Genomic DNA, 16,111 nt, shown 5'->3' with positions numbered 1-16,111 from the left:
CCCTGATAATTTACATCTGCATGCTTGCTGTATTGAATAAAGGACCCTGCAACGAGTGAAGAGAGTGCATGGTTGCTCATGAGCCTCATTTCATGACCAGTAGGATACCTTGAAGATGAGATAAAATGCTCATGTTCATATTTCTTGAAAGATTATTTTATACCAAATAATTATGTTGTTGAACATTTTCTCTGAGCCATCTGTTAAGCTACAAAATATAACCTTTGTTTCTAAATAATGTCTTTATACAAACTGAATGTGAAATACTTGAATATACATAAGGTTAGGACTGCTGCAAAAATGAGTATAAGAATTGAGAATTCTTTTTCCTTTTAATGTACTTTTATGTATTTACCAGCCATACTGCTGCTGTTTTAAATTTTGAACAACTGAACAATTGTGTGACTGGTATTAAATATTGTAGCAGGGAGGATTAACTTCTAAACTGGTGCAAATTAGCCTGCCTCTGGTGATGCCATTCGAGTTTGAATCATTTATCCTATCTGAGAATCTGTTTATTTTAGTCCATACACAACACCTGATTCAATGAAGTAAAAACAAATTATTTTGAAGCAATATGTCTTCTGTTGCATTTGAGCTGTTTGAGATGCAAACTTCTGGAACCTTCAACAGATCCAAAGTGCTGTCATCATGCTATTTCCTAAATAAAACATGTCAGGGATATGTTATTGGTATATTTTATGCCTAAAATAATTGTTTTTGAAATTTTAATGTTGCAAAAATACCTTCTTTGGTTAACAAGATTCATAAAGATCAGAATAATTACTATTGTCAGAATCACACCTTGGAGTGTGAGCTCATCACATTCATTGAAATTGAAACTGAAAATAGAAAGCCAATACATATTTTGAACTGAAAATATAAAGCCAATGCAGATTATTTCTTAACACCAGAATGTGAAAGCTGTTTTGGAAATTCTGAAATATCACCCACTGAACTTAAGAGATGGGACAGGAAACACTATATAACAAGAAAAATGTAATGCATTTTTACTTTGATACAAAATGTTTGATCTCATTAAGGTTCCTTATGACTACATAATTCAGCCATTTGATGAAATAAAAATTGATCTCAGCTCACATGTACTATCAGGGCAGCTGCACCATGAGTATATTCAAATTAAAACTTAGCTGTGCAAGTTATCCTTTAGATTAAATGTAAACCAGCAAATCTTGGTATCCTAAGTAGCTAAAAATTAAGGAAGAATATCTATTTAAGTTGCAAGCTATTCCGTTGCAGTTATTTGCTTCATCGAAATATCTTTCATATGTGTAGCAATGTAGGTATTTTCAAAACCTACTGCATTACAGATATTGTTCTTTGGCATGTAATTAGATTTTTTTTACAGCCCAAATGAGGAGCTCATAATCCTTTAAATAGCCCTGATCAATAGTGTAATTGAAAGCCTCCTGGCCAGAAGGAATCTTCATTTTCAAGGGTGTTATGGGTGAAAGACCACTACAGGTTTCCATGACACTAAGGCTAAAGGTTAAATGAACACTTAGAGTTTCCACTGATCTGTGAACGGCTGTATTGTCTTCACAACTATGACTTGTAAATCTTCTCTAAAACATGTGTGTGCTTGCATTCCTACTACTCAGGTCCTCATGAGTAAGGATCCAAAACTCGGTAACAGTTTAAAATTACTTATATATATAAGAAGTATTATGAAGAACACAGTGAAAAATAGCCACAAAATGGTGTGGAGATTGTTAGTTGTTTTTAAAACATTTTAATTACTTTGTTTATTTTCATAGTTTTCTCCTAGCTGAAAACTTCTGTATCTTTTCCACAAAAACATTTTTGGCAAACATATTTGCACGGCAAAAACATATTTGCATGGCAAAACAGAAGTTGATTTCAAAATTAATTTTTAAAATGGTTTTGAAACTATCTGCCAATATCCATACATCTGCATATTCTGGTAACTGAAAAAATAACAGATTCCTTTCGTGTTAAAATGCATCATAATTTTTGAATAGATTATAGGAAAACAACAAATTGTATTTGTTCATGAACAGTTTATTCACTAAAAATGCAGTTTGGATCAACTGAAGCCATTTTTAAATTTGGGTGATATGTGGTCAAATTACAATGGAAATTAAAAAAAGAGAAAGACAAAATGAAGTGTTTACTTTGACACATCCAAAATCAAAATTTAAAAAAAAAAATAAAAAAAAATCCTGGACAAATAATGGGTAGAATCAGACAAAAAAGTAAGGAAATTAACATGATGAGGAGGGTTCTCTCTGAAAGGTGGAAAAGCAGAGAGCAATCCCTTATCTGTCTTTTATTTTTTTGCAGAAGAGCTTCACAGGAAGCTGTGAAGTTGTTCTGAGTTTCTCCTCCTTGAAATAAAACTCTTGCTATAAAACATGTAATATACTTTGGCTGAGGGCTAAGAGTCGTGGTGGTCAGATTTGTAAACAAGTAAACTGTGAAACATTTATTAATAAATTTTAATTATTATTGAGGCGAAATTAAGATCTTCTCCAAATTATTCTGTGCATGATTGACAAATACTAACAGTACTAATTGGAAACTATTCCTTTTATGTTGAGCATAGAAAGAGATGGAAGCACTTGGTTTTTTTGCATGTTCTGTCATTTTAAGATTGTGAGCTGCATATTCATTTCTTGGGTTTGAAAGGATTGCTAAGATTCTTCAATTTTTAAAGTGATTTTGCTTTTCCAGATGTGCGTTAGACAGTGAATTACATGATAGCCTTTCAAGAAAATACAAGATTTGAATTTCAAATATGCTGAAGGCTCTTAGCACAGTCCATAATCAGCAAAATTATCACTCAGCTCAGCACATTTCATCACAGCTAGTAATCTCTTCTCATGTGAACACTTGAGTTAAAAATATTTCCAGTAAAGACTTGTAAGTGCAAAAATGTAACAACTGAAACACTGCTATATATGGTATAATTAAGCACTTGTTTTTCTGCACATGACATGTTTTCATTCTGTATTGGAACTTCAATTGGATCTAAATTACTCTGGATCAAACAAAAATGTGTTCAAAATGAACAAGATGGCTCGCCACTGTTATTAAATCATTAACCAAACAGAAAAATTCTGGGCTAGGAAGTAAAACTGAAATCACCAGCCAAAAACTAGAGCACTAATGCTTAAGCATATAGCTAGCATGCACAGTGTTTGTCTTTTATTATATCCTTAAAACTATTAAATTAGATTTCCCTACTGATAAAAGTCATTAGCTCCCATAACTTCTGCTCAGCATCAACCAAAACAGATTATTTCGACATTTATGGTTAACTTCCTAACTAAAAGCAATTAAAAAAATATCTGTGATCTAATGGTAGATTTATTCATGTAATCTCAGCTCCACAATGTTGTTTTGGCACTTTTCTTCTGACCTCACCCGCCCTTTGACTCCGGGATGAAATGCTATTTCTATAAAGCAATCTTGTATTATTTCATAATGATCATGCTGACAGTGGGTTCTGGAAAGCATTTGAGAAGGCAAGCCCTGCACTCCTTGAGCAGCAGAGCCACCAGCTAATGCTCAAGCTATGTGGAATGCACACTGCCTTTAATCAGAATTAACCGGAGATGAGCTTGCATTTCAGCAGGGACACTTCCCCTCAGCTTGCTAAACAAACTAATGAAAATTCTGAAGAGATCAATTAGGATTTATTTTTTTCCCTACACAAGAAATAGATAAAGGTGGACCAAAGCCCTTGGCTGTCAAAAGGAGGAATTTCTCATCACTAGCATCCTTGAACCTGATTTGATCCACTCAGTGCCTGTTGCTGTAAATCTGTGCAGCATCAGCAGGTGTGACCATTAAACAAGGCTCAATGTCCTTCCAGCCAATGTTTGTGTGTTCTATTTATTCCAATCACAGCCATGGCCCTGAATCAGGCAGCACTATGGACAGATATTGAAAAATATTGCCTTTCCATTCCTTTTAAATGACCTTTTAATCTACATTTAAATTTGAATTGAATGAAAATGCATCATTTTGTCATAGACCGTGAGAGAAAGGACTCAAAGAGATTGCAGAGCAAAGCCAAGTCTTTAATCTCCAGAAACTACAGAAAAGCAATGTGCAATAAGAGATGCAAGAATAAGGCAGAAACTATTTCCCCTTGTCATAAAAATATAGGCAGCTTTTGGAAAACAAAGAAAAGGCATCAAATTAATGCTCAAACCTCTATAACACGAGCCTGAACCTCTCTACCTGTCACTTGTGATGAATATGCTCTTGTGAAAAGGCAGATTATTCAAAATTAGACATCTTTTCAAACTTTCATGGTGCAGGCAGGTCTCTAAGGGAACAGTAAAAGTAGACCTCTGCATATAACAACAGTTTTAATGGCAAAAATTCATCAAAGTCTGTCAGGAGATATTTAATGTGTCAGTTAAGATAAGGAATAATGATGCTGGGGAATGCCACTGTCTCTTAGAGGGATTCTCTTGTTTTCTTCACTAACATTAAAGGATGCAAACTTCCTTCTCTCTACAATAGGCTGAAGAGGGATATCAACAGGATTCCTGACATATGAAAAGGATTCATCTTTGTAGATGGGAAACCTCAAGGTAGGATGAATCTCAAACCCAAAAATTTGAAATGAAAAGCATCAAGACAGGCCACGTAATTCTTTTCCTGTCCTGAAAACTCTTCTCCACCTATGGATTTTCATGACTTTTTTCACACCTACCCCTACTGAGGCATTCCTAGAACACATAAAGCCCACTAAAGGGCTTCATGTTGTAGGCATTCTAAAAGCTACAGTACTCCACCAACTTCAGAGCAATGGTGTTGATTTAATTGAGCTAAGGACACATCCCCTACTTGTCTAAGATAGGACTGAAGACTGGTGGGAATGGAGATACTTTTTTTGCACCCCAGTTCACCGCTTTAATCACAAACCTATTCATTCTCTGTATTTTTCTTTTTTGCAGTCCTACCTTAGCTCTAGCAAACCAAGCAGCTTCATTTCTCACCAAACCTATTCTAAGCTGTTTTTCCTCTTTTTCCATTATTAACAAACCTCCAGAAAGCAAGCAACAGGCAAACTAGTCTTTGATGACTTTTTTACTCCATAGACAAATACAGAGGTCTTTTCTCACTTTATTTCCTATAGAAAATTTTCCATTTACTTGTATGATTTATGTGATCTCATACGCCTTTATTTACACTGCCTTTAGAGCACTTTTGACAGGAAAAAAAAAACAATAGGAATTTCTAACAGCTCACCATCAGTAACCTCCAGCTGAGCCTTTGCTAAAATGCTTCCAGCAACCGTCAGTGCTTGACAAATGTAGTAGCCTGCATCAGACCTCTGGATGTTGGTAATGGTGAGGTCCCCGGTCGGTGACACGGAATATCTGCTGTTGGGCTGCAGAGGCTGGTTGGGGAAGAGTAGGTTCTGCAAAGACAATTCATCTCACATCAATTCAAAACACAAAAGCACCGCTTTTCCTTCAGCCACCGAGACAATGGTTTTCCCTTAAAAGTACTATAAATAATCAGGGAGAAAAAGCAAGTGTGGTTCTGACTTTATGAACACAGAGAGCTGCTTTCCCTGCCTTGGGCAACTCACAGTTTAAATTAGAAACAGCCTTTTGACAGCTCACAGTACTGTGTTCTGACTGGGGTTTAGGCGAGGAGACATTTTCCAACAATCACACTTGAGTGATTTATATTTGTGACACATTCGTCTTCATTCTGAATGCAATTGTAATAATATACTCAGCTATCAAACCACAAGGACATAGCACTACAGCAAACACTAGGAAAATAGCAGCAAGCATTGAATCCTGGAGACTTGAGGGAGCAGAGCACAAATGTTCAGAGGAAAGGAGAAAGTAAGAGCATGGCACAAAAGTAAAGTCTGGAAGAAAGACGGGAGCATGACATAAAGTAGGAGAAGCTGGCAGATCATGAGAGTTTAAAGGAGAAGTAAAAGGAAATCAAAACTGTGATACACTAAAGGAGAAATTCAGCATAGAGCCTGGAGGGTGAAGAGAAAGGGTATTAATCTGATGTGGAAATCATCAGAGAGAAAAAAATTATTTCATGTAGGATAAGATATCAGTTAGCACAAAACAGGGAGATTAGTTTTTGCCTTTGGGCTGGATTGGAGAAAAGAGAGACGTCAATAATAATAACTGGAATGGCTCTAGTAGTCATTGCATATGATGAAGGACTGAATGAATCAATACTACAGACCAGAAAAGGTTTTAGTAGTGAGAGCTGTGTTTTCAAGGAAAAAGTTATACCCTCTGGCCCAGCTCTTGTGAATAAATAAGAACAGGAGAAGGAAGGCAATGTGAAGAGAAAGGTCAGTAGCATTGCATAATAAGACAGGAAGGAGAACAGCTTAAACAATAATTAAACAACAGTAATTGCAGTAAAATAGGGTCTGGATTTTATGTCAACTCAACAAGGCTCTATGAAAAATACAGTTGTTTGCATCAGGAATACTCCAAAACACTGTTACCATGGCATGAAAAGTTTTCAGTCATTACTGCAGCTCTCTTTAGCTCTGCTGTGCTTTCTTAGATGATTCCTACTAACTTTTCAGCTCATCTGTATTGACTAAAAATGAAATCTAGAAGTGCAGAGTACAGTATCAAATGAATTTTCTGCAGATCTGTTTCTTCTGAAGCAGCCCTTGATGGTTTACAGAAATTATTTGGAACTGATAAGCAACAAACTGCTTAAGAAACAACTAAGAATTTAAATAGGAAACAAATTCTATTTTTAAGTGAAACTCATGCCTTTATCTCTATGGTTTTGAAAGCAAAAGGAAAGAGATATGCTTTAAATAATATCCCATGTTCCAAGTATCTTTTTAATTGTATTAACTTACTGGATTACTCATCACACTAGGTTTTTCTTTCACTGCCTTTCAATAGCAATATTTAAGAAATTTATAATAGCAACTTTTTTTCTCAAAAATCAATATTCACCCAATAAACATGCCAGATAATAGGAAAAAAAATGTTAAAATTCTGAAACAATTTGAGGCCCTGTTTTCTGAACTGCCTTGAAACTTCCAGAATTATATTTGCCTGGGACAAGATACCTACTGGATAAGGATATTATGAAAATTTCAGTAAATATGAGAAAGACGAGGAATTTGATGTGTCTGACTTATTCATTATGTAAAGTATAAAAAGAAGCTGAATATAAAAGACAGTGCAAGGATTAAGCTCCTAATTTTTAAGAGAAAGACAGTCCAGAACCCTGTTTATCACTTCACTAGAAAGGGGAATCAATCCTTGTTTTTGTCTTCAGTATAAGCTTCTCTATTCTGGAAAGGTATTGTGTCCCAGTGAATATTTCACATGTCAGGAGGAGTTCACCAATCTCATAACTCCTCCCTTCAAAGACCAGATAACTGTGAACTATAACTTGTCCTAAATTACAGTACAACCCCCTTTTAATGCTTTTCAGCATTTCACTGGTTTTAATTTGCTGTCGAGTTGCTTATCTGGGCACAATGGTGGCATGCTGGGCTGCAAACAGAGGGACCAGCCCAATCCCTGATATAGTACCACTGAATTTATCTGAAGGAAGAATTTAATCCACGGAGGCTGAAGGTTACACACGCCCTGCCCTCGCATGTCATCGGCGAGCGGCTGTTGGGCTCCAGGGAAAAGGCTACTAAGCACAAAGGACCAGCTGTTTATACACAAGCTGGCACAAAAAATTACTCAGGAGGGAACAGCTCCCCTCCCTTCCAGCTGGTTGTGCTCTAAAATGCAGCATTGAGAAATGGACTCAGAACCAAAAATGCCCTACAATTACTGGGGTGGGATAACATGACTATATAACATTGCCTTGAACACTGAAAGTGGCGCTGCAAACAGTTCCCCTAAAAACAGAAAGAGCATTGTAGGGACAAGCAACAATTTATAGCTGAGAGGCAAAGGTGAAAAGTCCTGTAATTTGGCAAAATTCCACTCTCCATTGCTATGATGATATACACTGTGTGGAAACTAACACACTCTGTGGCATCTCACTGCAAAATCTGGCAACTTATACACTGAGATGGCAATCCCAACCTGTGTTACTTCACTGATGATCAATTAAGATAACATGAGAATGTTGTAAACCACATTGAGCCATGTTTCAAGGTTTGATTATAAACCATGCAAGTATCAATTTTTATGTTGTATTTATTTGCCAAAAAAGACTATTCTAACCCTTAGGGATCTGGTTCTCAATATGGTAATTAATTTTCCAGGTTTGCAATTAAGCAGCTTCAACATAGTACAATCAGTAGGTAATAACATTCAATTAAAGACACAAGATGCATTTTCACCTTAAAATGTTTTTACCCTTGAAGTGATACCAATGGAAGAGGATAAAATAGAGTATTAACACTTTTCAATTACGCTAAATGACTTTAATCCTGAAAATGATGTCCTACTTTAATTAGAAGCTCTTCTCTTTATTACAGCATGATGGATGTCCACTTTATTAGATTCAAGTGTGACACTATAAGCTCACTTTACATAAACATTACCATGTTATTAAAATGCTCTACAAGGAAGGGGTTTGAAATGTTTGCTAGCACATCAGTACTTCCTACTTTAATTTCGATATGCTATTCTACCTTCCCCTTGGAAAAACTGTCACCTTAGCGAGACTCACAGCACTGTGTTTTTCCAGGATGTGATCCTTGGAGGCCACATCTAAATTTCTCTAAATATTACAATGAAGGTTAATGCATACTGAAGGGTAAGCTTGCACTCAGACAATAAAATAATCACACCCATAAAGTAATTGTGTTGTGTTTTTGTGAGCCACCAAGACAGCAGAGCACAAAATGCTGTCAGCCTGGTCCTGTCATTCTGGACCAGTTTTCTGATCTCCTGAGAAGGTGAAGCAGAAGCAAGTGTGGCAGAGCAGGAGATCTGTGGTTCAGCTCTTATTTCACATTTTACCTGAGCTGGTATACACAAAGCCTCCAGTAAAGAAATGTCGTGGCCTCACATACAAATACTAATCTATAGAATTTACTGTGGGCTGATGGCAGCGCCAATTGCTGCCTCACAAATTTTGCCTTCAAAGATGATCAGAAAAATATTTCCAAAAGCAGATCTGGAAATTTCTTGAGACAATTTTACTGAAGCAAGCATCTGTGTGCTCAAAACCTGTATCTGTATGAGCTCTATGAGAAAATGCCAATGCAAATCAGCTTGCTGGATACATTCTGCTTGATCATGTCTAGACAGGTTGTGAACTGTAATTACTGGCTCTGATTAGTTCAAAATTGAGTCATACCTTTTTTTATCTACTGTGCTTGTCTCACCCACCTGTTTGTTAGGGGCTTCAGAACACAAAGCCTTTAACATACATACTGTTCCTTTCTACTCATCTAGACAGTGCCTAGCACAGTTTTCAGCAACTTAAATGGCCTTTGTGCTCTTCAAAATATTAAAAAAAGGGACACAAATTTCAGTAGGGAATAGTGATAGTTTAAAAAGACAAATTTCTATGAAAGATGAAAAGAACTGTGAAAGATAATGTAAATAATTCTCTTTGAAATTTAACAATATAACTATTTAGAAAGACTTAAAAGACTTACAGAGTGCTTGCAACTTACCTGACTTCCTTCTTTTTGCCAGAAAACAGCTGGCTGAGGATTTCCTTTAGTTTCACAAGGAAAAGTCACAGTTCGACCCTGGGCTACAATCTGGTCTCGTGGTCTCACCACAAACTGTGGGGGAGCTAAAAGGTAAGAAAAACCATGGTATAAGTTTAGGATATTTTGCAAGGGAGAGAAAGGGAATATTGAAGGAAAAAGACAACATTATGGAGATTTGTTTTATGTCAGGAGGACATGACACCAGAAACATTCATTAGTATAGACAGAATTAATATATAAACAGAAACAACAACAGCGACAAAGAGAGCAGCAATATATGTATGTGACATCCCCATTATTAAAAAAAAAAAAAAAAAATTAAAAAAGGAAAGAAACATTACAGCCATTCATGCTAGAGTCAATTCTGATGACATTAAATGCTAAAGAGCAGAAGTCAGATGCTTATATTGCTGACTGGATGTATTCTACCTTTGTTCTGGAAAGGTATCAGCACCCTCAGATCCTCTCACACTTCACAGAACTTGCTGGAGCTATTGGGCATTGCAAGGTATGAATTAGGATAAACAGACTGCCTTTCTCAATCTGCCCCACTGGACTTTTAAAAATGATTGAGAAAGGAGTAAAGGTCTGGATGACAGCAAAAGAACCCAAGTTCAAGAGCTCCTGCACTCCTCTTGGAAGCAGCTTAGTCAAGAATGGTGTGGGGAGGAGGACTTGCTGTAAAAAGAATCTTTGCTAAAAGAACACAAACTCGGTAAATCCAGGTTTCAGCTAGTAGAGAGAGAAGTGAAAATTGAAGAGTTGATGGGGAGAGGTGAGTGGTGAGTAAGAAGGAAGAAGTATTTCAGGAAGCAAGGAAGACAGAAGGAAAAGAAAAAAAGGGGACTGGAGTTGAAACAAGAAAGAAGAAGCAGGACTGGTTGTGTTTTCAAGTATCTGGCAGTAATGGTGTTCAGTCAGAGGGGACCAGAAAGCGCAGTCAGAAGTGAACAATTTCTAAGAGAGGAGTGTATTTTTCTGGAGGATAATGGTGGAGAACAGAGAGACAAAGCCTAGGAATGTGAAGTTAGAAAAAAGGTGCTAATGAGTAGAAAGAGGGTGGGGAAGAAGTGTTAGAGGACTTGAGATAAATAACTTGAAATCAGTAAATATGTTAAGCATGACGTAGAAGTAAAGTAAATGGTTTTTCTATACGGGACATGAAAACTCTCCACTCTTGGTTCATCACTGAAATTCACTGAAAGCGGATTTGAACTCCTTTGTGTATTTTAAAAATGTAAACAGCATATCAAAGGACTAGCTAACTTTTGGGGCAGGCTGAAGAAGGGAAAAAAAGTAAAAAAAGAAACTCAACCCCCTCACCCCACCCTTGTTTTCTTCTATTCCACTATTGGTTTTGTGGGTGTGCAGGTAAACAGAATTTAAGTGTTTTAGAAAACCGTATTTTCAGCATTATAATTACGAACTATTTAATTAGGCACGAAGAGCAATCAAGACCCAGCTTCCGATTACACCTGCTGACAGCACAGACACAAACCTGCTAACTGCATAGAAACCTGAGCAGACCTGATTCTCTTGAAACACACTTTGCACATATCTCATGAGGTATTTCCCAAGGCTTTACAGATCAGCAAGAGCCTCAAGAGCATCAATGAGTAGAGCTGGCACTCTTTAAATAAGAATTGTAAAGCACTTAACCACGAATCAAAATCAGTTTAGAAGGCAGAGGGTATTTTCTTCTGCCTCATGCTCCTTAAGAGAGGTTTGGGCCTCTCTTGAGAGAAGTGTCCACCTCTTCCTCCACCTTAGGAGGTGTTAATCTTATGAACAGGCAGGACTAAGGGTGAGGTGCCCTCTTGCTGCCTGTTTACAGCCATGTGAGGTTTTGTGGTTTCTAGAAGGTGTTGCTAAACATGCTCTAGGAACTGAACTCATGCTATAGCACTCCTCAAGTGCTGAGCTGCAGCCAGCTTCTTGGGTTTCCCTCACCTTGTTTCACCCAGCACATCCACGTGCAACCCCCACAGGTGCCAGAAAACTGCAGTGTGCTAATCAGTGCGTGTGATTGTTCAGCCCTACAGAAGGGGGAAAGACCTGTAAGCTGTGAAGCAGAAACCTCCCTTTCTATAGACACACTTTACACTAAGGCATCTCTGCTGCTCTGACCACCTGCTTAATAAAGGTCACTGAATTAGCCCAGTGTTTGCTGCTCAGCTATAGAAGTTCATTGCCCAGGGTATAAATATAGAATCAACAGTGACCTTGGGCTCAGCAGAGAGAAGAAACCCCCTAATCTCTTCAGGTGCTATACCTGCTTTTGACAGGAGCTGTGCACACCTGACTCATGTCTATGCAAAGTTGTGGGTGTCCTCAAGACCACAATCTTTCCATGGTGCCTAAAGCCTGGTGTCAGGAGACCATCCCATAGACCTACCCTAAGCAGGATGGATGGCCAAATTCTCCTTAGACTTGCTTGCTGCCCTGGGGGTGCACAGACAGCTCAACAGTAGCTAGAAGAGCATGGCATTTCCATGAGCCTGTCCTTCAAATCATGTAACTGAGTAAATATGCAAGGAAGGCAAGTCAAAAGGTTCATCTGAAACACTCTCACACACACAGCTCTCTATTGTAAATCAATAATTCAGAGCTCCAAACAGATATAACACAACTGGATGTGTTGCTGTAGCAGATCTTTCAAGGATCAAATTAAGGTAATTTGGCAGTCAAGGAACAATGAGAAATACACATGCTGTTTCTTGACCTGTTCCTAATTTTCAACATCTCTCACTCTCCTAAGAGCAGAAAAATGTTCTTTTTTTCTTTTTTTTTTTTTTTTTTTTCTTTCCTTCCCCAATGAGACAGGAAAAAGAAATCTGTAGCTCTGACCTGGACTGACCCTATTCTCTATTCTATCCCCCTGCCAAGGGGAGTCCTCTCCAAGTCCTCTCCATCATCTGACCAGACTACATGAGCAGGTATTTGGCCTCCCAGTTACTAGGTCAGGCTTTCTAAAGACTCCAGCAAACTATCCTGTATTAGTTATGCAACAATATCTTTTCTAGCTTTGCTCTGCAGCCTTAATTACTAGAAATAAGCTATAAAAATAAATGAATCAGAGCTTTTACTCACATTAAATTGATCACAAAACCAGTTTCTTCAGCCAAACTACTTAGCATTGTAATTTGAAAGGGCATGAAAACCATAATTTTTGAAAAATAAAACCTTGCATGCACTTTTTAAAAGTTATTCAAATATGGAGTTATATAATGAAGGAAATCTTCATTTTGCCATAGTTTGTTGTCATATTCAGCTATAGCTCTGTTTACAGACAGCCTCTGATAAAAATACCATTGTTTACAGCACTTAATGTTTTCACCATATCAGTTTTATCTGTCAATTTCTAGTTGAACTTGAAAACTGAAAGTAACAGTTAATAAATGCAGGAGTCATTCTTGGTCAAATGCAACTACCCAAACACTGTGACTGTCATTATCCCCAGAGACTGCAGCATGACCCTGCTCAGAGACAGCAAGGCTTCTTTGACAGAACAAGCACTTAGGTTCTTCAATTTTCTTAAAAAAGAGAGCTCATTATGTTCACATATAGATGCTGTTTATAAAGACAGACAAATATTATTACTTCCATTCTGCAGAAGGGTTAAGTGAGATCATGACTTGCTCAAAGAGTGGCTTTAGTGGAACCTTGGGCAAAATTTATTCAAGCCATTATTGCTGCTCTCAAAGTAGGTGAATTTCTAAAACATTCTGAAAATGTGCAGTTAGAGAAGTAACAGCAGGCTTGATATGCTTCAGCTGTTAAAGTTATGGGGTACTTTAATGCTTAGTTCAAGCTAAACATTAAAATCATTTGAAGGATCTGTTGAAAAAACTTATGAAGCAGCAAACTGTGTTGTGCCTACCAGACTATTACTTTTTACTATTTCAGATGTAACATAAACTGGATTGGAAGAAGCAGAGTGGAAAGCCTCTTGCTTAACTGACATCTGAAAGTCAAAGACAGCGTCTCTAAAATGAAATATATTGCTTGGATTGCACCAGACTAGCCAGAAATATGGGGGAAAAAATAATTTAAGATTACAGACCCAATACACTTCTATTGGAACTTCTTTTCTTCTTTTTTTTTCTTTTTTTTGGGAAATTTAAATAGTACACAGTAAATTAGATTTGATTTTTGTCAAATTATGCTTTGATACTGCATTCAGCAAGCACTGGCTTCAATCAATGTCACACTAGAGCTCTGTTATGCTAATAGATGATATGGAAATCAGATGGTTGAACATGAATAGAAAGCGCAGGCCATGTACGAGGGGGCTTTGAGATGAGGGGATGGGGGGACCCTAAGGTTAATCACATCATGTTCAGAACTGTTGTTACAGCACAGAACAGTATTCGACTGCAGGAATTAAAATGGAGATAGGAAAGCATGAGCAGTAGTGAGCATTAGTTATGTTGTTCAAAATGGGAAGAGTGCATTCTGTTCCACTCTCACAGGATGTTGGTGGTTTATACATGACTGAATGTATGTCTTATGCTGTTAAAAAATGTCTATGAAGGTAGCCCCTGCTCCAGTGTTAAAAAGCTTTTTAAAAAATACAAAAAAAAAAAAAAGCTGCATATGATTTCAAAGGGATTTTTCAGTTCTACTCCAATCTTAATAGTTAGCAGAATCTCTAATCTGATAGGATGGATCTAATGCATTTCTTCTTAGTACTGCTGCTGAATACTAAAGGTTACACTGAGTCAACAGGAGCTGATAAAGCTGTTAATGCAGAGAAGCTTGACTGAGACAGAGAGTTCATCCCTTGTAGGTGAACTCTGGTCATCTGATAAGAAATGTGGCAGAGGACTCAGAAGGGGAGGGGAAATTTAATACATAAAAATGTGAATTCATAGCAAAAAAGTACATTGATCCCATATCAAGTACTAGCAACATTTTTTTCCAGTGACAATTTTCTCAGCTGATCCTGTGATTTGGACTTGACATGGAAATCAATGCTCCTACGGGAATTTTATTACCATAACTTGCTCACAGTACCTTCCCCCAGACCAGATGCCCTTGGGTTCATACATTATATTGGTGAGTTTAATTAAAAGTAGATATTGTAGCAAGTTTTTTGGGTTTTTTTTCTGGTATTTCTACTGCAACAGACGGGATCAGTGAATTAAGACAAATTGTATGAAGTTCAGCAAGGCCAAGTGCTGGGTCCTGTACTTGAGTCACAGGCAGTGCTACAGGCTCAGGGAAGAGTAGCTGGAAATTTTCCTCACAGGAAAGGACCTGAGGGTGCTGAGCTGACCAGCAGTGCCCAGGTGGCCAAGAGGGCCAGTGGCACCTGGCCTGTACCAGCAGTGGTGTGGCAGCGGGACCAGGGCAGGGATTGTCCCCTGTGCTGGGCACTGCTGGGGCCACCTCGAGTCCTGTGTACAGTTCTGGGCTCCTCACTGCAAGAAGGAAACTGAGGTGCTGGAGAAGTGGTGTCCAAAGAAGGGCAATGGAACTGGGGAAGAGTCTGGAGCACAAGTCAGTTGAGGGAAGTGGAGGTGTTTATCCTGGAGAAAAGGAGGCTTGGGAGAGATCCTATTGTTCTCTACAGCTCCCTGACAGGAGGGTGTAGCCAGGTGGAGGTTGGTCTCTTCTCCCAGTTAAAAAACGATAAGTCTAGAGGAAGTGACCTCCAGTCGTGCTAGAGGAGATTTAGATTGAGTTTTAGGAAAAATTTCTTCACCAAAAAAAGACTGTCAAGCACTGGAGCAGGCTGTACAGGGAGGTGGTGGAATCACTATCCATGGAAGTATTTAAAAGATCTTAAAGGTCTTTTCAAACTGAAATGATTCTATGATTCTACCAGGGAATACGAGAATTTATTCAAACCTCACTAAAGCTGGTAGAAATTCTCCTATTGGCTTATGTGGACTTTGGATAAAATCCATTAAAAAAAAAAAAAAAAAAAGTATTACAGGAAATGAGTGACAGCAACAAATTTCAAGGGCTTAAATTGCAGATTTGACAACCTTTAATTACAACTAATTTCAGTTGATAGTGAACTGCACATGAAATCCATCATGGAGATTACTTAGGCAAGCTAAAATGATAAGATAAAGATGAGAGCTTCATTTTAAACTGGAATTGTTTATTATCCATCAATATATTTCTATGACTGGTTCAAATGGGGCAAGGGGAAAGATTCTAATTGTAAATATTCTAAGCAAAATTCAGATAATGGTAGGGGAAAAGGCTCTGAGGAACAAGGAGAAACACACTGGCTGGTAAAGTAGCAAGATTCTGTAATACTCAGTTCTTTTTCCAGCAGGGAAGAGACAACAGGCAAAACTAAGATTTCCACCTACAGTCTTTTTCAGTATTGTACATCTGCAGAAATCAATTAATTTCATTTGAACAATCAAGGTTACGACTGGTACAATACTCAGTTGCTCAGTCTGGAGCTAAGAGACTCAGCTGGGTGACAAGATAATG

The 16,111-nt window shown here is 37.8% G+C and overlaps 1 protein-coding gene across 28 annotated transcripts in view; it reads right to left on the bottom strand.

Annotated features, from left to right (window-relative positions):
• ROBO2 (roundabout guidance receptor 2) overlaps positions 1-16,111 on the bottom strand; it is a 1,015,778-nt gene that overhangs the window by 92,350 nt on the left and 907,317 nt on the right. For all 28 annotated transcript variants that reach the window (XM_086883509.1, XM_086883528.1, XM_086883511.1 and 25 more), the window contains 2 exons: positions 9,614-9,738; positions 5,251-5,422 (listed from right to left, as the gene is read on the bottom strand). In XM_086883509.1, the coding sequence (XP_086739635.1) occupies positions 5,251-5,422; positions 9,614-9,738 (297 nt within the window). The remainder of the gene's footprint in view (positions 1-5,250; positions 5,423-9,613; positions 9,739-16,111) is intronic.

Source organism: Cyanistes caeruleus, chromosome 3, assembly GCF_971803275.1.
Source record: "Cyanistes caeruleus chromosome 3, bCyaCae1.hap1.1, whole genome shotgun sequence".
Lineage (NCBI taxonomy): Eukaryota > Metazoa > Chordata > Aves > Passeriformes > Paridae > Cyanistes > Cyanistes caeruleus.
The sequence above is the reverse complement of the archived record's forward strand: the minus strand, read 5'-3'. Positions and strand labels throughout refer to the sequence as shown.